Source organism: Gymnodraco acuticeps, unplaced genomic scaffold, assembly GCF_902827175.1.
Source record: "Gymnodraco acuticeps unplaced genomic scaffold, fGymAcu1.1, whole genome shotgun sequence".
Taxonomy (NCBI): domain Eukaryota; kingdom Metazoa; phylum Chordata; class Actinopteri; order Perciformes; family Bathydraconidae; genus Gymnodraco; species Gymnodraco acuticeps.
The window spans coordinates 2,796,572-2,818,357 of NW_022990198.1; the positions used below are offsets into that span (position 1 = coordinate 2,796,572).

At 41.5% G+C, this 21,786-nt stretch overlaps 1 protein-coding gene across 3 annotated transcripts in view; it reads right to left on the bottom strand.

The window, feature by feature from the left end:
• Nucleotides 1-686: 686 nt before the first annotated feature.
• thrab (thyroid hormone receptor alpha b) overlaps nt 687-21,786 on the bottom strand; it is a 142,440-nt gene continuing 121,340 nt past the window's right edge. For all 3 annotated transcript variants that reach the window (XM_034217972.1, XM_034217971.1, XM_034217973.1), the window contains 5 exons: nt 20,518-20,665; nt 19,512-19,717; nt 11,689-11,835; nt 9,108-9,366; nt 687-8,496 (listed from right to left, as the gene is read on the bottom strand). In XM_034217972.1, the coding sequence (XP_034073863.1) occupies nt 8,246-8,496; nt 9,108-9,366; nt 11,689-11,835; nt 19,512-19,717; nt 20,518-20,665 (1,011 nt within the window). In that variant the 3' untranslated portion in view covers nt 687-8,245. The remainder of the gene's footprint in view (nt 8,497-9,107; nt 9,367-11,688; nt 11,836-19,511; nt 19,718-20,517; nt 20,666-21,786) is intronic.

Consider the following 21,786-nt stretch of genomic DNA (forward strand, 5'->3'; position numbering starts at 1 on the left):
CCAAGGAAGAGTCCATTATGTTGGAGCTGATCCAAATTATGGTGCAGAAACACAATTTATGTTTCCCTTTTCTAAAAGGTGCGAGATCGGCCATTTGTGCTGCACTGTTGTTCTCTGAATAATAGGAAACACATTGTTCCATGCTGGTCTTATCTGTTTGGTAACATCTGGATGTTGCTTTAAGAGCCATATTCTTCACGTTTATAATATACCCATTATTTTGTCCTCCCAGCCCATGGCGTCATTTTATCATGTTGGTTATTCTGTACACATGACATGTATTGCATGTCTGTCAATAAATGAAGAGGGAGGTTTATTCAATGTTTTAACCTTTTAAATGCAGATTGTAAAGCCCTTTGAGGCACATTTGTGATATGGGGCTGCATAAATAAAATTCATTTTTCTTTTCCTGGCAGGAATGGGGTTCCATATGGAACATAAGCAAACAACTCCCACTCTCAAACAAACACGACAGAAACACTGTCCCACCTCCACACATGAAGTCATGTGTTTTCATTAAGGGCTAAGAAAGCAATGATCTTTAGTATTTGAGGTAGACACACGACCCAAATCCTTGAAGCCTGGATGTCTATACCATTTCAATCTAGAGCGAACACAGAAAACATAAAAAAAGGTACATTGCTGATTGTAAATTGAGAAGACAAAAAAAGAGGAGCTAACAATGGTTTTTCATCTAAGGTTCATCATCATTTATTAGAAAATGTTCTTTTACCTGAGAGAATCCTTCAATAGCTTCCTTTACCCAGTCACACAAAGTGGTCTGTGTGTGTGTGTGTGTGCATGTTTGTGTGTGTGGAGCGGGTCTAAGCTGATGCTCTCATGGGTGGGAACATTTTAGAATCAATCATGAGATTACTATTTTCCCACAATCATAAAAAAGATCTGCTGAGACAAGAACTACGCCAAAAGGTTCACTCACTCACTTATTGCACTTCAATACAAAAAGAATCGTAAACTTTGTAATTAGTCATTAGGTGCCTAAAGGCTGAAACTCAAATGTTCGGGTTAAACTCATTTGAAAAACAATTAATGGTACAAAAGGCATTTGGCTTTGGTGCAATTTAACTTTTTTCCCCTGTCAGCACAATTATTATCACCAAAGATTCTTCCACGTCTCGTGGATTGGTTTGGGCCATTCAAAGTGCATTTTAGTTAAGTGCTCATGTTCAACGGGGTTGAGGTTGTAGATGTTTATCATTTTTTCTTCATTTACAAATCAGGTCAAATCCTTTCCTCATGTCTAAAAAGTAGAGGAATAGGTTAGGTAAACTTAGCTATGCTATGTTTCCCATTGATAGACATCAAACACCCACTCTTTATCATTACATTAAGTTGGTCGCAGGATAGAAACAATTAAAGCTTTACACACATATTGCAGACAAGTGAGTTAAGGGGATTTTCTAAATCTTGTAATTCGTGGCCTTAACGTTGGACCCACCCAACGACGAGAGCATCGCATCAAAAAGACGTACCCAAACTTCCAAACAACACACACATAAATGCACACACACCACTTTCTGAGCATTTTACAAATAAACAGCACATCTCGTAGAATCCTTTTTCTCCACAACATCCCCAGTACCCCTCCTACTTGTTTTCTGAGACCCGGACTACCGTGGAGAGAGACAGTCAGCTGGGCTAAAGGCCAGCTCACCAAGGTAGTCCAGACCCCCGCTGATATAAGTAGCGAGATGTCCAGAACATCTGGAATTCAAGCCAGGCCGAATTTTACAAGCAAGGCTGGCTCGCTGTTGTTACGTTGAGCTTGTCTGTGGGAGGGAGCAGGAGGGAAATTGCATAGACATCTTGCTACTTGCGTATCTTCACAAACTCTACATTTGGCATAGGGGGGGACCAAACACAACCATGAAACCAAAAAACATTACAGAAAATCTCCACCCTTGTCCAACATGTCAACATGTGAGAATAAATCAGGATCATAATATTTATGGATGGGATGAGTTTGCCCCTGCAGAGCCAGCCTTGAATCTCTGCATGTTGTGGTGACGCTAACGCAATCTGGGTGTCATCAGAGACCAAATGACTTTCAGCTTATGCCAGTAAGAAATGAAAACCATATATGGTGCTAGAGTTCAAACTTTCATCACCAGCTAAGACTCCATTTACACTTCCTGTGTCTCGGGCAGAGTGGACCGTTATTGGACTGCAGTAGAAATGCATATCAGAGGATTGAAATTTGAATGCGTGCGAGAAGAGTATTCAGATGCATTCTTGCCAGATGTGGAGAAGTCTGAATGCTCTGTAATTTTCACGCCTCTTAAGTGTAACTAAAGCTGTAGATATATGAAGCTTCTAGAGCTTCTCATGTTTTGAGGAGCTTCAGATCCAAATTGCATATAGCCCGCGTAAACAAAGACCGTCCAATAAGAGATGCATATATGTTGCTTAGTGTTAATAAAAACGTATTGAATCTGGATTTTAAGAAAGACACATGAAATGACAACTACAAATGGAACCTCTAATAGTCCCTGGTTCAGGTTTATGACCACCTTGTATCACAAACTGAGCAAGAGTTTTTTAGGCTGGCTTCTGGGAGGCAATGGGATGGTGGACGAATGGGGAAATCCATGTTGGCGGTTTCCAACCTTGATGTGTGTGTTTTGCAGCCACGTTAGCTGATATTCACTTCAATATTGACCTGCTTATGTTCTATTTATCTGCCTCTCCCACCTTACTCATCAAACCACCTCACCGCCCTGCAGAACTTTAGCCACTGTGGCTGCTGGCAACACTCACATCAAGAGTTTGGAAGAACTGATTCCATAGGTGAACACACACATACACACACACATAACTATAGGCATTCATGTGTGGTGTCATTGTGAGAATATGAGGGGCACGAATCTCTCTCTTTGCAAATAACAGGAGGCACAGGGTTCATGATTAATGTCACAGGGCACTTCTGAATATGGATCAGCATGCACATGTGAGAGAGTGCACACACACACAGACACAGACACACACACACACACACACACACACACACACACACACACACACACACACACACACACACACACACACACACACACACACACACACACACACACACACACACACACACACACACACACACCAATCACACACAATAACGTATGAAGCATTACACATCACTTTGCTTTCCCCCCCCTCTTACATTGGAGCGGGATGGAGAGGTTAAATGTACTTTGTTGCAATAAATCTCGAGTGTTGTATGTTTTTGTATTTACATCCTTGGTTATGGCCAACAATAAAAGGTGAATAAAAACAAAAATAAAATCAAAAACAGAAAACATACAAAAATACACAACATAGGATTGCACCTTGCAGATGGGCAATATATATTTTCAGTTTTGTTGTAGGTTGGTAACGTCTATGTGACACCAATATAGTTTCTGCTGGTGTGTGGAAGTTGGGTTGTGGGTGCCGGGCTCAGGTCCAGCCCCCTCCTGTCAGCTACATTCAATACCATAAAACTCTCAGCCATTACAAAAGTCTTAGTCCCTCAGTCTCTGGGCTATTCACATTTTTAAGTTTACCGTCTAAAGACTGTGCCTTTTTAAGTTGGAGAACTACACGTTAGCTGATGGTATCTAACGCCTCACAACCAAATAAGGTAGAGCACAAAAGCTTGAGGGAAGAGTCATTTTGTAACTTCTACTGATGCGTGCACACAAGTACATATTATCTTAACATATACCTTTTTTTTTTTAAATCTATATATGCATCTCTGAACTTTCACATGTGCCTGCAAAATATGACTCCTCCCAAGTTCCTTTGAGTTTTGTGTTGTGTGAGGTACGACAAGATTTTTTTTTTTTTTTGTATTTTCATTTTCTGTTGCAATATTTTTCCTGTTTGTGTTTTTTTTTCTCCAAAGTTGTATTTCATAAAAAAAGAAAAATATAAAAAAGAAATTCCTGTTTTGTTGGTTGTAAATTCCTCCTGATAAAAGGGGACGGACAACTGGACAGACACACAGACAAATAGATCAGTTGGCTTATCAACACAAAGTATAGATGTGAAAAAGAAGTGAAATATGTTCTATGTTACACTGCACGCATGGTCAAAAAGTGACTAGAGCTGTTTTTTTACCTTTTTTACACAGAGCCGTTTAAGCGTCAAAAAACAAACAGAAAAATAAGAAAACAATGATAAAATGAAAAATTCTCCAATAATTTTGTTCATGAGTCTTTTTTTTAAAAAGTCATCTCTTTTCATTGTGTTTTGTGTATTTATAATCATTTCATATATCTTTTTTTCTTAATCTAAATCAGACTCAGAAGGTAAAGCAGCATTATAACCCCTACTGTCACACACACATATCCAGTCAGCTCACGAGAACAAAGGACATCAATAGGGTTCTCTTTTTCAGTTCTTTTACAAAGATGTGTCGGAATTCCAAACCTGCATCTCTGGAATGAGCGATCACGTTCTGATCCTCACTACATGACAGGTGGGGGTTATCCTTTTGGAGGGAGCTGAGGGGGACATTTGGGGTTTTCAGCTGGCATGGGAGCAGGGGCTCATATGTGGTCGTTGTGGGAACTGAAAGGGGAGACGCTACATATTCCAACACTGCCGTCTCCCCTTCCTCCGAGTGTTTGTTAGCATCGTCCGACCACATCACCCTCTGTCACCCATGTCAATGATGGCAGTGAGGGTCGGGACCCTCAGCTTTGTGTTTCCTGTTCGGCGCTTTCTCCTCTCGCATCCTCACAATCTCGCGTTCAAGTCTCTCGTTCCCATCGCTGCTGCTTTGCCTTTCACATTCATTCGGTGGCGCCACACTAAAGGGCAGATATGGCCAGCCTTGTCTCACAAGGAAGTGGCCTGGATGCCGTTTGGTGTCAATGATTCTGGGCCAAACTGGGCGCATCCCACTCGGCGGTGGGTGGGTATGATAGCTAGGGTGCTTCGTGAAGAGGAGAGAGGGAGAGAAGATGATTGAAGGGAGGGCTCTGAATTTGAAATGTCACTGGGCTGACTCTATAGGAAGGATAATCGGGAAATGGACACTACAAGGAGAATTAATAAGTGCTACTGTGCACAGCCCTCCTACGCAGGGATCTCTTTACGCCCCTGGTTGGGATGATTTAAGGGTGAGGGTCATGTGCTGTGGGTCTAATACTGACAACGGGTCAGGTTTGGGACTGAGCCCACTTCAACGGCCAGCGTCTGTTACACAGAGCCACCAAAACTCACCTTCGTAAGGAGTGTCCCGCACCAAACGCACCCTAAATGACGGGAGTTTTGGTGAGGGACGCAAATGGGGAATCCAACAAGAGGTGTTGGTTTGATGAGTAGGGGGCCGCTGCAGTAGTGCAAAAGCTCCCACCAGCCAGGCTAGGTGGGGGCTGTTATAATGTTGGTAGGGGTGCAATTTAGTCAAAGCTAGGCTCCAGAAAGGACATAGCCTAGATTAGGGTAAGGCAGGGCATGGGATGGATCTCTAAAAGTGAGGATAATGCTTGTGAAGGGGATTCTTCTGGGAGTCAGACCAGGCTCCACAATTTTGCCCAAAGGTGGCGTTCCAGTTCCTCTCGCCTCCCAGCGTTGCTCTAGACGTCGAAGCAGTGAGGCATGGCCATTTGTGACGATTACCCATGATTCCTGCCACATGTTGCTCTGCTTGGGTACTCCCGAGGGGTGCAGATTAGCCATCCTGTACAAGTGCCAAGTATGAAGTACTGTTTGGCGTTGAGTATAAAATAGATTTTCTTAGTCTCTCTTTTCTTTCATTCTCTTCTTGTATGAGTGGTAAACCCAGTTAGGTTTGGCATGGCCCCAGAATTGGAATGAACAGAGTGGGCTTTGATCTAATCAATCAACATTGGTGAATGGTCCTTTGGCTAGTACACTATGATATTTGCCATGGATATAATTGCCGTGAGATATTACCGTTATAGTGGTGAGCATTGGTAAAGTGCATGAGACTAAAAGAGCTTTTCAGTTTAAGAAGCTTCATTTCGGTTTAGAACATTCTACCTTTTTACGTCTAATGCACTGTCCATGCATCAAAGAAAGCTTATTTCAGAGAAAATATTTATCAAGGTCCAAGGACAGCCATCATGAGTGTACTATGGAAGATAGCCATAATGCAGAAGCAAACAGCCCTTTCTCTGCATGCTAATTCAACGGGCGTGGCCGATGCGGGTTCTAGGTACTCTGTTATCTATCCTCTTGCTACTTGCGCAAATGGGTGTCAGCTGGGCTGCACATCTACAGTGTCCTTCGTCGCTCCTGTGAGTCGGCTTCTGTTCTGACAGAAACTGGGTAAATCCAAATTTCAAAAGACGACATTTGGTCCCATATAACGAAAAGAGATAACCCGAATGTAATCGGTACCATTCCCTGGAGTCGGTAGAACCATCCGGGGGGATGGCTGGCCCTCCTGTCTTCAATGGTATTTCATTTCAACCAAGTGATAGAACTGAGGATGTGTGTGTGTGTGTGTCTATGAGTGTTTTGTCATTTCCTGACTACAAGTGTGCACCGACGTAAATATTATGCACATTTCTGTGTTAGCCTACACATGCGCCAACTCGAATGGTGTATGTCTGTGTGTAGCCGCCCCGTGTCCACAGAGGTGAGGTAGTGCCTGACACCACAGGGGCATTAGTGCCGCCCCAGCCTGGGGGTGTATCCACTTTGAGGTAAATGGTAGCCTTCTTGGCATTTGCCTGCACTCAGTGATGCCCATGGTAAAACAAGGCAAATGTGTATGGAAGCCTGGAGGGGCCACACTGAGCTGAGTCCGTGAGGAGGGGACTCTGAACAAACCCTGCAGGTTAGGGCTGTATATTGACACTGACGTACAGTGCATACAGTAAAATGAGGCATTCATGTTACTCTGAGGTGATGTGTGTTTTCATGTTAATGTGTGTCTGTGTGAGAAAAATACAGAGAGAGAAAAAGAGTGTGTGTGTGTGTGTGTGTGTGTTTGTCGAGTTGAGCTTTGCTGCCTCACTGGTAGTTGCTGCTATTGAAAACCTCCTTGGAGGCTGTGTGTGGGAGATTTACTCCTGACCCTGGCTCTGACTCTACAGTCCAGCAATTAAATCTGGATTCCTCTCTCCATCTCTTCTCCTCCCTCCTCTCACATCCTTCCTTTCTTTTTTCTTCCTTTCTTTATTTCAATGCAGTAACTCCTTGGAGAGAGAATGGTTTAACTTTCATTAAAAAGCCAGTAGGGCTCTTACACAAGCAGCTCGGGCAATGACAAGGCAAATCTGCTCAAATGTGTGAGTGTGTGTGTGTGTGTGTGTGTGTGTGTGTGTGTGTGTGTGTGTGTGTGTGTGTGTGTGTGTATGTCACAGGAGCCGGTCCAATGACAAAAAATGAAAGTAGATATGGAGCCATGTTCTGCACATTACTTTTCAAAGGCAGACAACACAATTTCATAAAACTGGAGTAGCCTTTTATAAATATAGCACCGGTATCACTGGGATCGAATAAGATACCCAGAAACAGCTGTAACGGCTCAGATTGAGTTGAGGAATCGATAAAGACTAAGTCTGGTAGCTCTGCTATACAGCAGCCATTTCACACCAAAGTAATGCTTAAAGCATCCGCTGAAATTTCACTGTGCAGTGTTTGCTGATTGCATGTGCCTGCATGACTGTGAGCATCAATATCAATGTCACCGTTGTCCATATTTTCTGAATTACTGACTTAACACTTATTCAGAAATAATACTGAGAGGTGCTGGCCAGCATGGCAGCTGGAAACATGGGCTTTAAAAGGTGTGTAAATCGGTGACCGTTACAAAAAAGAACACGAGAGGGGGAACAGACCCCCGAAAAGAGCGCTGCTCGAAGAACTGAGGTGGAACAGGCTGTGGCTGTGTGTGTATGTGCATGTGTGTGCGTGCAAGTGTCTTGGCAAATGGATACAACTCTTACTAAATAAGACATCATGCTCAGACAGAAGGGCCCCCACACGGATTTTGAAACAGGGGTAGGTAAAAGGAGGAGAATTAGGTGGAGGAGAGGGCTGTCGAAAACAAAAAATCCTCTGTTTGCTCGACTCTCCTGTTGCTGGTGTGTTGTTTGTGTGTTGGTTGGTTCCAGTTTTTAAACCACATCTGTAAATGCAATGTCGGAGGAATGCAAATTCCTGCCGAGAGGACTCTTCCTTCTTCCTTTCCCTGTAAAAACGATGGCCCTTCCATCTCCCAATTTGCTCCAACTTCCTCTTCCCTTTGCGTGGTGGGAATTGTGTTTCACACCTCCTGGTCCTCGAAGACCTCCAGGAAGAGTGGGGGGAAGAGTTCATTGGGACACTCCACCTTCATGTGAAGGAAGCGGCTGGCGTGGCACGCCCCGATCATCCGCAGGTCGGTCACCTTCATTAGGAGCTTCGGCCAGAAGTGAGGAATGTTGTGCTTGCGGTAGTTGATGTAGTGCTCAAACGCCAGCAGGTAGGTCTCCTGGCACTTCTCGATCTTGTCCATGCAGGTCAGGCCAGAGCGATCTGGGGATAGGAAGATACGGTGGGGAGGGAGGAAGAGAGGCGAGTGGATCATTTAAGAACAAGGAGAAAAGAGAAAAAAGGAGAGAGGGAGAGAGTGAAAATTAGTGTATAACAAATCAACAAATGTCATCGTTTTATAACAAAATATGACTACTTTCATTTGTTTTTATGGACAATTTCCATTGGGAAATACTTTGTGTACTGTAATGCCTCGATTAGGGGCTTGGTACCTTGACAGCATATTCATTCTTACTTTCTAAGAACGCGGGGCTACCCTGGGAATTGTTACATTGCTTCTTTTGCGAGAGGCCACCATAATACATATCCTGTCTTTATTTGCATTCTATTTAGATTTAGAATTTCCTCCTTTCAACACTGAATATGTTTGTGGGACTTTAATGATCAGGCCATAATTACATTTGGATCCACAAAAGGTTACGATATATGCGGTGTAAGGCAGCGGGTAATGAATATGGACAGTCATGGAATTGTGTCTCCAAGGGCACAGAAGACTGAGAGTTTACATTACGTTAGGCTCAAACTCCCAGAGTATTATAAGCAGAGAGGAGAGGCACAGCCATGCAGCGTTAAGTTTTAGAGAAGTAGTCAACCTGAGCTCATGAGCAGCACGGCCTGTAGCAGCGCCACCTCTGTGTCGTCGAGGTTGAACTGCGCCAGGCTCTTGCCCAGATCGAAGATGGCGTCCGACACCACGCCCAGCCCGCCGTTCTTCAGCTGCTCCCGCTTCACGGCCATCTCCCCACTCAGCGTCAGCGTCTCACTCTCGGGGTCGTAGCGGATGGCGGCTCGCAGCGACATGATCTCCATGCAGCAGCCCTTCAACAGGATGATCTGGTCTTCACACGGTAGCTGGGGGAAAATGGAACATTTAATGCAAGGTTATTCATCTCTTAAGAATTTGCATATTGGACACATTTTAGCATTTTGAGGCTGTGAAAACCATGATATTATCCACCATAATTACAGAGATATTGGTGGATGATTTGAACAAAAAGAAAATGTTACATACAGTAACAGTTAATGTGGGTACAGTTTTCTCATTCATTTTAGAGTAGGGGTTTCAGGGTCTTATTAAGTTAATTTTCAGGTTCATATTTGCATTAAGTGCCTCTACTGTGACATGTCTCCATGCGCCAGGTTTAAAAAGCTCTCTATTTTTCTCATACTGCCTGCAGTGCTGCAGCACCTCTTTTCATCCTCTGTCTGAAACCAGAGCCCAGTCTGCGCGAGTGTTGTCACTATGTTGTGGAAGTAAACAAAGGATTTCATTCGAGGCGTTTCACCCAGCCCTCAAGCTTTATTACTTTCCACAAAAAAAAGATTTCCTGGATTACAACAAAACAAAGTTGAATGATAAACACACTGAAGCACACACACAATCCCTCCGGGGATGAAAAGACAAGAATAATGCCTTGCACAAATGGAGAGGGAAAACAAAACAACACATTTTTTTATTTCTCATTCATTTACTACACTTGACTTCACTTAAGATAGATGAGAAGTGCTGTGACTGAGACAAACTGCTTTAGATAGAGGGGGAAAAAGAAGTGAGGAAGGCACAGATGGGATGAACGGGAAGATGTATTGAAAAGAAGCAGATAGGTTTCCCCCTGATGAACACAGATTATGACTAATACACCCTGATTTACATGGATATTAGAATCTCTGAGTTGAAACCCATTTGATTAAATCTAAAGACTCTGCTGCGCTGAATTAAATCTCACCTTAGCTTGTTTCTTATTTCACTGATCTCGACTGCTGAGCAGATTAATAGCCATTCATTGTCTGATTTGTCTTGTAAATGTGTACCTGGAGGGCACGCTTCATTTTCAGCAGCTGTGTTTCTGCGCATTCTTATCTGTAATTTACTGCAGTGGCATGAACAGATCTCATGGAAGCTAAACAGGTCCTCTCCCTCAACCTCCTTCATCAGATCCTTTCATAATGTAATCTATTACATTGTGAAGAATAGATAGCATATTGAACGTGACAGATTATCTGCTCCAATGTCTGGAATATTATTACTGCATCCTTATCTGCACCTGTTTAGTTTCTTCATCTCTAAAATGAATAGATTATCCAGCAGCAGTGGGGAGAAATGTATTCTATTTGACGCTCTCATTTGAATAGTAGCATCCATCATAATAGAAAAATTTGATATAATAGGGTAATCTGAAAGACTTTAAAATATGCTGATTAAAAAAGCGACGATCTCTTCTTTCAAAACCATCACTGATCTATTCTCAAAAGCAGTAATGGATTACAGTTACAACTGTGCCTCACACACTGGTTTCCTTTCTTTCTGACACACACAGCCGTCCCACCAAACAATAACTCGGCCTCCCTGATAATTATCCAATCTAAGGTCTCATTACCAGCGGCAGAGACAAGAAACATGATTACACGCTGCTAATCAAGGCGGGGCCAACAGGAGCAGAACTGCTGGCTGTGTTTTTCAAGTCAAAAAAGTGTAAATGCATGAAACTGATCTGCATATTTATCCCTGCTTTCTTTTTTAAATAGAGTAATACGCTGCGAAAAATGTTAATTTCTTATGTCAGACAGTCATTGCTCACCCCCTAATCTCATGCCTTTATGGGGAATGATACACTTTAAAAAACCCTGAGAGGAGTCTTGATGAAATTAAGTAAATGGGGGCCCTAGGAAAAGCACAATTCATTCTAAAACTCTGTGGTCAAACATAACTCGTCAAGTGTAATGAAGTCCAAGCTACTTTTATTCATCAAGAATGTTCCCCATTTTTGGAATCCTTCTTCCCTGTTGAGGCATGCCACTACAAATACAATTGTATTCAAGCATTTCAGGTAACACAAGGTGAGCTAATGATATACAAATGGTCATTCTGGGGCTCAAGTTTTAACAGGCAAAGATTTCTGAAAGAATTGCATGTGTGAAATCTTTTTGACCCTTACTCCACAGAACATTAGTCTTTTTCCACAGCATACTGATAAGTTGTTCATAGTGTCTGTATCTCTGGAACCTCTGGTGTCCTCCTAAAATAGAATAACTGCAAGACTAATTGACCTCCTAAATCACACATCCCCTCCACTAACACACTCACTGGTTTGTCTTCTGTGTGTTATCTTTCTTTGCATGTGTCAGACTCCCTCTCTCCCTCTCTCGCCCTTTACACCGTTCACCATTACTTACGTCAGAGAACATGGGCAGTTTTTTGGCAAAGTCGACGACACGGGTGATGGCAGGAGTGATGATCTTGGTGAACTCGCTGAAGGCCTCCAGGTCCACCTTGTCTCCGTCTGACGTGGGAGTAACCGGGGACTGGCCGATTTTCTCTGGCTATAAGGGAACATAAACATAAAAAGAGGGTTAAAGCCCAGTTGAACTTCATTAAACGTGAGCAAAACAGACACATCAAAAGGTGGAGTGACTCACAACTAAAGACAAAATAACCGATTAATAAAGATGTTATGACTTTATATTTTTCCTCCATTGTTTACCAAAACCTATTCAAACACATGAATGAGCCACACTGTTGTAATGGGCGATGACAGCACATTACTGAAGTTTTGTATGCCTCAAAATACTTACTAGACCCCAAAATGTGTATTAATCCACCGCTGAAAATAATCCCCAAGAAATGCACAATTTCCTTACAGATATTGACCAGTTTCAGGCTATTTCAGGCTGTCTTTTTATTTAAATTAAAATGCTAAAAACCTATTCAAGAGACCTTTTTAAGATGCGTGTCTTGAGTAGAAACCAACAGACCTGGGGCTGAGCGACACAGGGAGTAAGGAAGTAAGTTAAAGGTGTGGTAGGTAAGTTTGAGAAACCGGCTCGAGATACACTTTTTGTTATATTCCATGGAATGCTCTTAACATCCCGATAGCAATGAATATCTGAAGTGCTTTGACAAAAAATCCATACAAAAATATCATCTGTGGAAGCCGTGGTACTGTAAAAAGTACAACCAGCCGGCCCGGCTAAACGGATTGGATTGCCGCCCTGTCTGTCAGCCTTCCATCTCGTGCACGCACAAATGTATCTTGTGCCCTCATTGGGCGTGCCGTCATTGGGCGTGCATTGCAGCAGTACTTCAATGACTCGCCAGCAACAGGCGGCCACTTTCAACAGTCTGCTGACGTCATGTGCGCGTTCATGTGTGTTGGAGGAGGTGCTCTGTAAGGAAGTCTGAAGGAAGGGGCGGATTCTTTTCGGCTGTGTACTTTCAAATTTGAGTGCACTCGAGCCAGTTTCTGAAACTTACCTACCCCACCTTTAAGTAATAGTTTTCAAAGTTGGTTTTGGAGTCATTCAAAATGAGGTAGATACAGAATATGTCGTTTTGTTTGAATAGACTAGGAGAAAAGAGCAAATTTGAGCTTAGTGAATTCAGCACAGATCCCTACGACAGGACAATAGAGTACATTACAAGCTTCATTGTGGAGTATGGGTGTGTTTTCAGAATTAAAGAGCACAGAAGAGTAAAATAGGATTACAGAAGAATCAATAAGATTGGTGTAGGGCTTAGAGAAAAATATAGCGGCAAAAACAACACACTTTGAAATGTTTTTTATAGCCTTTTGATCCTTTCTACAAAGTGCTCGCTTGCCTCGGGAGACAAATTAAAACCAATTTACCAGATAAGGACGGCAGATTGTGCTCAGAGAGAGGAATGGGACATGTCACCCGGCAGACAGTGCTTACTTACAGGAGGACTGCGGTGGGGAACTGCAGATCAGTGATACATATGTTTACAGAGTTGTGTTAACGGAGGTTGTGACTATGAAAGATATTGTTTCACGCGCCACTGAATAAAGCGCGTGTCAAGGCCGAAGTCATTCATTGAGGCCGGGCTGAGATAAAACTATAGAAATAATAACCTCACACAATGACCCATCAATCGCCATCCAGAGGGAATCAGTGCACATTTAGCCATTCCTCCGCTGTGCAGCTGAAAAATGATGGAAAATCTAAATAATGGTAGTATTAACTTTGATGGGCTGCAAGTAGTTGTGCGAGAGCCAAAACAAAGCATTGGTTTCACTCGGTGAGGTCAGTGGCATTTTTCATTTCAGTGCTGAGGGGATGGTTCTCTGGAGAGAGCAGCTGAGGTTCAGAGCTGGAAACACACCGCAAGACTCACCAGACACTACTCACACTGATGGCAGAATAACATGGAGTCTTCACCTCCAACTGTTTTAGGGTCTCTTTAAACTGGTTTAGAGCAACGCATTTTCTGACTTAAGCTACTGTACCTACAGTGATATTAAGCCAGGAAGACAGTTTTCATTTTATTTGTCTACGTTTTGAGATAAATGAGACTACAAAATAATGGAACCTACTTACTACTGTTTAATCCACAAAATAAACTTTAGTTGTATATAATCTCTATTGGCGCTGCATTGATAAATGAATCCACAGAAGTTTTTCAGGTAATAATGACAACAAATTATATTGTCATCATCTAGAATAAGGAGGCTTCCTACTTTCTCTATTCAATACCTTAATAAAGTTAATATCTTCTGCTTTGGACTGACAAAAAATACATTCTATAGACCATTGATCGATTCATCTAGAAAATAATCGGCAGAATATTCAAGAAAGAAAAGAATCATTAGCTGCAGCTCTAGTTTCAAAGACACAGTCAGGTCTATATGTCAGATTACCTATACTAAAGGGGGAGAGATTCTGGGTGTTTTAAATTACATTTGAAAATGCCCAAAAAATGCCATTGACTTCAATTCCATGGCGTGGCAGCAGAAATCTCAGAGGTTTGGCCAAATAAAACCAACACTATCTGCATGGTCAGATACTGAATGATTGATCTTGTTCTATGATAAAAAAAAAAAACATACTATAACACCGCACTGCAGTCAAAACATATGTAACAAAATCTCTAAGGCTTAAACCAAGAGAGTTATGTGCTTCTTGGTAGTTTGTATACTTAATACTTAAAATACAAGATAGCTTTCCCACTATTTAATGAAAAGACTGTTTAACCATCCGTCATCTATGAAAGCAATTTAATAAGAAAACTAATCTTAATACTACACGTGTTGTTGGAGCTCAAGTGATCACAGAAATGTGTGTGTTGATTCCGTGCACAGGCATATATTTGGGTTTGTGAATGGTCTTCACATCTTCATGCTGTATGTGCTTTCTCATGGACTAAGGAGATGTTCTTGCAACTGTTTATGTATGTTTATTTACTGCGTGGCCATCTGGGTGGCATCCAGGGAAAACACTTGGCAGAGCTGGAGAGGGATTACGTGTTTCCTGCTGTACAGACTGGTTGGTCTGGAGCCTAAACGATGTCAGAGATATCATAAAGCTCAATGTGGGCTCAACATTCCTAAAGAAACTGTTTTTCTGTCACGCATAGAAAAAGGAAATCATTTTCAAAATTACCCAGAAGAGGCACATGATATCTGGACTAACATGAACCCCGGTAGAGACTGGGAGTTGGCGCATGCTAAAGTGGGAGGAGAAAGGCGGGGGGGGGGGCTTTTTAATTGCATGTCTGTTATAGTATTTGCTGAGATTCAACTGTTGCCCTTATATCAGATAGATCAGTGTGAGAAAGATGGTTCCAGTGGAGCCAGGGAAGATAAATGATCTTTTTATCAGGCTCAGATGGTTTCATCACTTTGCTATGAACTACATGGTTCATTCTTCATGTGATGAAGATATATTTTATAATGATAAAGCTAGGTATAATGCCTTGAGTGTTTACATTTCAGAAAGATGAAAATATCTTGGGTTTTGAGTTGTCAATGAGGTTTCTGGCGTCAAAACTCACCTTTTGTCCACTGTAAGGACACTTGAATTCCAATACAAATATAGACATCCTAACCTTGGGTCAATCTGCACGGAAATATAGTTATCATCTGGTAATAATATGCTCAAACACACTGTACAGAAATGTGCACTGCGTGACAAGATAAGATAAGATTATGACTGCAGAACTGCAAGTTTGTTGTTGAAAAATGCTGAACATGACATTCTGAATGTCTGGATTCAATATGTCCTCCGTGCACTGAATCACACAAGAACATCTGATTTTTTCATTTAGTTTGGGAATAGCTGAGTAGAACATTTTACGCTAGCCAATAGAGCCGTCTCATTTATCTAATGTTGCTGAGACCAACAGCAAGCGGCTTGAGATAAAGTTCATGAGTTTATTGAAGAGAAAGATTTGTGTGATTTGAAAGGCTGCCAAAGAGAGTTGATGCTTCTCTTGGCTTGGAAAACTAAATAAAAGACTTGGAGCATAAATGTAGTCTGACCTTTGCTAGCAAGATAGCAGTTGGAGAGTTACATACGAGTAAGGAGTTCACAGTAGTAAATATCAATTTGCCTTCATACTTAATCATTACTATGAGCATGTATATCTTAGTCATTGTTTAAAGAACACTTTCGAAAAGCTCTATTTACTTCACATGGATAAAATCAAATAATTTGTTTTGCATCTTTTGTCAGTTTGCAGACACTGCCTCTTATTCGAGAATAAACATGCAAACCCATTTGTTTGTATGTTAAAATATTCCACTTTGAATGAACAAATGGTAATCAATAATCATGACTAGTCCTACACATATATGTAGATTCATCTCTTGTAAAAGCGTTCTTTTAGAAATGTGATTCTGAGCGTAAGAGAGAGAACATTATGAAACCGTAACTCAGACCAATGTGTTCTTGCAGATATGGGGGCCCAGTTAAATAAGACACATATGGGAAGCGTGTTTAATGGTGTCTTGCAGGAGTGAAAATTGCGCTTGAGTACCAACATATCAATATTTAAGTGCCAATATGATGCGCTAAATTGTTGGCGAGTAGGTGTATTAGTTCATGGTCGGTTAGCACTTAAATGGAATACATTCAATGAATTTAACAAATCTAGGGCACTTTGTCTGTTATTGGAGTGTTGCCGCTTCCTCTCCTTTATGCAGTGTTTTGCGTATATTGATGCAGAACTTAATCAGCGCTTCATTGGAGTCGTCATTTGTGAGCTATAAGTACAGTGTGTGTGTCGCTTCTGCCGTTTTAAAGCTGCCGTCCCCACAGGACTAACAAAGCTCATCCCGGTTGGCTTAGCATGTACATTTAGATATTCAGGGTTCAGCAGCTGTACCCTCCAGAGCCCCATTAGTGGGTGAAGCCTGTGTAAAATAGAGCAGTTTATCCTTTTAGATGAGCCCAGCTCAGTGTGAAGATATACTGTATGTCACAGAAGCATGGATGGCTGTCTTTTAAATCCTGTTTTTTTTTAAAGCCCTGCTCTAGAGACATGCTTTAAAGGGTTAAAAAAATATATTTCTTAATCTAAATTATATTATAGATGTGATGTGAGTCTTGATTCATGAAGTGGAGGATGGAAAAAGTCTAACTTTTAACACCAATTTCAAATGTGCCTTTCTTTTAAGGAAATCCTCACATTTATTTCCTCAGCTTGAAGCTTCAAACCTCCTCACCTACATTTTTCCTGTCTGGCCCCCTTCCCACCACTCCCGACCACTTCCTTCTAGTTGCCTAGCAACTTCCTTCCCGGTACTTGCTTGTACACGTGCTATAAACCCCTCTCCAAAGGAACCCCCCTCATTTCTCCAATCTTACACCCACCTACCCATCCCCGGGTGGATATAAAAAAAAGGAAGCCCATTGATTTCGCCTTGAGCTCAGGTCCAATGCTGCTGTGAAATTCTTAATGAGTGTTTAAAACTGGGTAAGCACCCCAGATAATCCTGGGCCAGAACATGAGGTCAGCGCCTGAGTCTGTGAATGATAGCAGGCAGGGCTGTCCAGGATGAATGTGAGCACCAGCGCAGCAGGGAGGCTCAGAGAGAAACCCTGACAGCCAACAACCCTGCGCTCATAACTGAGGATTTACTCTGGCTGTGATAAGGAGGAAGCCCACAGACAACAGACGGGCATGAATAGAGAGGAAAGTAAGGGTAGACACAGTGAGAGAGGAAACAATAAAGTGAAGTTGGGAAGGGGATTAAAGTGAAAAAGACTCAATACAGCATGTGAAAGAAAACTATGAAGGGAATTAAGGATGGTTAAGAGCCCAGAAGGATTAAGATGAATAAACCCCCCAAAACGCTGCAGAGAAGAGAGCAACAAACACAGAGCTGGGAATACAGAGCTATAGAAGTCAGAAAGAGTTACTATGTCAGTCAGCTTTGTTTAAAAAAAGAAGAGCTGCAGCTCACCGAAATCAAATGAAACTAGGGGTGCACCGAATGGGAAATTCTTGGCCGAAACCGATACCGAAAATAGGAAACAGTTGGCCGAAAACCGAATGCCGAAAGGCCGAAAATGATTAATAGAAATATATATATATAATGTATACATTTTTTACCAATGTTGTTCAGCTACCTGATTATGGAAATAGACATGATTATGGCAAAACTTAAATAATAATCACTATTATGGGTCCATAAAACATTTATTCAGCACTTTTGAATGCATACAGTACATTTATATATGTCATGTATTATTGCTAAAAAACATTATATCGCAGTCTTAGTGTCGCCAACTCGTTTCTAATATGCAAAGACAACAAATGCGTCTATGATGTATTTTCGATCAGACGAGATCTCTCTCCCCCGTCTGTGTGCGAGGGGGCGGGGCAGTTTACACACACGCAGCTGCTACATGCAGCAACACACTGCGGAGATGGCGGAGAGAACGCGCTCCCAGGTGTGGTTAAACTTTACCCGTCTCGATGTGGAGAATACTTGTTACCATAAGTGCAATAAGAGTTTAGCATGTAAGCACGAGCAATTTGTCTAAACATTTAGCAAAAGTGCACCGCATGCAGACGGAGGAATGTACCGGGTTCGACCGTCTTTCTAGCAGCTCTGTAGCCCCATCCACGAGTAACGTTTCCACGTCAGGTGTTATGTATGCTAGCAGCTACACGGAGTTAACTACATGATACAAACATGGGATAATGATTAGAGGAAACTGAGTTATTTAGTTTGTTAAAATTTCAGCTATTCTGTTTACAGTTCTGTCATCAGATTATTTAATACGATTTGTTAAAGGCTCAGGGCAATCTCGATGACAAAGGTCAATGTTCCCCCCCCCCTGTGAGCCAGCCGCGAGCATGGTCGCCGCGTCTTTATTACGTCATCACAACAACACGTTAGGTTACCAACGTAAGCCTGTTCTGACATTCGGTGCCCTTTCGGCCGAAAGCCGAAAGGGCCTTTTTAACCATTTTCGGCCGATAATTTACGGTGGCCGAATATTCGGTGCATCCCTAAATGAAACCTTATCATTTGTGACTGAGAATGTTTGCTTGTGTGAGGATATTATGCAACTCGCCCGTTGCGAGGTTCTGAAGGGGTTACAAGCAGGAACATTGAAGCACAAACACTAAAGCAGCACTACATCGTTTACAGTGTGAAATCACCCCTGTGGCAGCTGTTGGAGTGTTTTTGCACTTAAACAGAGTCAACAAGTCCTGAGTGCTTGTTACCGCTGTTTTAATAAACACAGCCTTATCCTCTGATCTGCAGATTTTGTTTACAGCTTTTCCATAGGGTTGAAATTAGTTTGGGGGAATTGTTCTACTTGTCAACATTGTGTTTGACAGATTACCAGCTGAGTTCTCAGACACGAGGGGTGAGACAACCAGTTGGCTTTCAAAGGAGAAAGGTAAAACAACAGGGGGCAAACACAAAAACAGGGCATAGTTTTGTATCAGTTTTACAACTTATCTAAAATCTTTGTCTGTCAACATTAAATTGGTAAGTGCAAGGTGGTCAAATAGGGCCATAGCTATACAAATAAGACCACAATTATCATTGAAAATCTGAAATAGATGATTAAACATTTTGTTAGAAGTTAACTTGATTACATTCAAAACATTTCCGTAAACTTGCTGCTACGGCACCTTGTAACCGTACAGAAAGTGGAACGTTTTAGTTGGTAAACAATGCTGTTCTGATAATAAAATAACTAGTAAATAGCGCTTTAATTGGCAGTTTTTTTCCTCTTACCAGGAATTTGCGCTTCTGTTTCCACTGTGCGCCCTGAGCGTTGGTGTGCCGGTGGGCCTCCGTCACCAGGTGGATCACCTCCCACTCGCTGTCAGTGGGCTCTGGACGGTTTTGGAGGGTTTTCACCATTTCCTCCTTCTTGCGTCGCTCCCTGTTCTCTTCAATCAGACGCCGTTTAGCCACCCGCTTCGAGTCATCCAGCACCACTGCGAAGAGATGAGGGGAGATGGAGGAAAAGGCCCGGAGGGGAGAGAAGGAGAAAGAAGGAGAGGAAGAAAGTGCAAAGGAAGAGAGGAAGAAAGCATAGAAGAGGTATGTAATTAGTTTGCGCGTTGCCTAACGTCTGCACATCGTCTAGAGATGCAGATTCCATATAAAGTTCTACACAACGCTTCTATATACAGTCCTCACATCTTTATGTCCCCTGCATCCCTTCTGCACCACTCCCTTCTTTAAAAAAAAGCAACAGTTTTAAAACACAATCTGAAATGTGTACTTTCAGATTAATTAACAATTTACGGTAACATTTTATACCACACCCATGTCTGTAATGCATATTATGAAATCCAAACATTAATTACATCATAGACATGGGTGTCATAGAAAGTGTTAACAGAATGAATGTGCTTACTGTAAACTGTATACTATAGTTATAAACACACACAAGTGTTCATAAGTCTTGTCAACAATAACATTTTGTAATAACTAATCAAAGGTCAAGTATGGTAAGACTTCATAACTGCTGGTCTCACACTGACACTGTGGTACTTGGCCTTATAAAATGTTTATAATGCTTATAAGTATTGCAAAAAGCATTATGAATTGTGATTATACAGTGGTATGGGTTAATTATAATGCACTTGTTTATAATGCATTATAGAGTTGGAACAGAGAACGTTTATATTCTATCCAGCGTGTATTTATACATTGTAATCACTCTTTTCTGTGTGAGTGAGTTTGTGTTTCTGTGTGTGTGTGTTTGTGTGTATAAATGCACAGCACTCACAGTCCATGGCCATGCCCACTGCAATGCACTTCTTGAAGCGGCACAGCTGACACTGGTTGCGGGTGATCTTGTCGATGATGCAGCAGCCATCGTACTTACAGGAGTAGCTGGGGTGGAGGTTCTTCTGAATGGTCCTACGGAAGAAGCCCTACAGACACACAGCAAGGGGCAGCGGCATTTAATGAAGATTGAGGGAGAGAGCCACTTACAAAGTCGTTGAAAGGACAAGTGTGAGGCTGAAGCCAGGAGACAATATATAAAAACGTTGTCTCTACCACATATTGCTGTTTGTTGCAGTGTGAATAACAAGCTGGCCGAGACATTTTAATTACCAATGGTGCTTTTGCTGTGTGATAAAACACATTCAGAAAAAGATCTTTAATGGAATTTGTTCTGTACCTGACTTGCTAGCAAATGAGGCACCTTGTGTAAATGTTAACTGAGCCTTGTAGTTGCTCGAAGGCAACAGCGTAGGAATCAAACAAACCGTAGCTGGACATTTTAAATTCATGTATTAGGCCTTGTATCAGCCAATCATGTAATATTTTTCCTGAACATGCAGTAAAACTTGAAAATATAATAAATGTGCACTTAACCAGACCAATAATGTAATAAAACCCAATAATGTAATAAAACCCAATAATGTAATAACCTGACCAGTAATGTAATAAAATGTCCTGAGTGACATTTTCACTGTCTACTTCTCAATGTAAGGTGAGGCTAACTTTGGTCTATCAGGAAATAAATCCAAGTACCCAGGAATTAGATTTAATTTAAAGCGGTGATACTTTTGGACAGGCTCTTTACAAATAGAAAATCCATGAAAGGATCCCTATTCATAATCCTCTGGTAGTGTTGTTGAGTTAAAAAGTCTAAACGTCTCCACTTTATATGTTGTGTACTTTAAATATACATAAAGCCTTGAGTTCAGTCGGCTTACATTAATTATATCGTGAACTCATACACTTTACTCGATAAAACAAGCACACGTTTCAATATAATTACATTATACTGTAAAATGAAATTATAATAATATTATTAAAACTTTAAACAAAGGCGTATGATAATAAAGTACAACAAAATAATTAATGATACAGACGTTCATGTTGATCCAACTGTAAGATATTACAGTCACTGACATTTTCATGAATTATCGAAATAATGTTTTTAATCAGGAAATGTTTTGACTTTACAATTACTATTATTGGGTTTGATTATAGGTGCGATCAAGTGTTTTCAAATTGCAATTAAATGCAGGCGTTATCACAT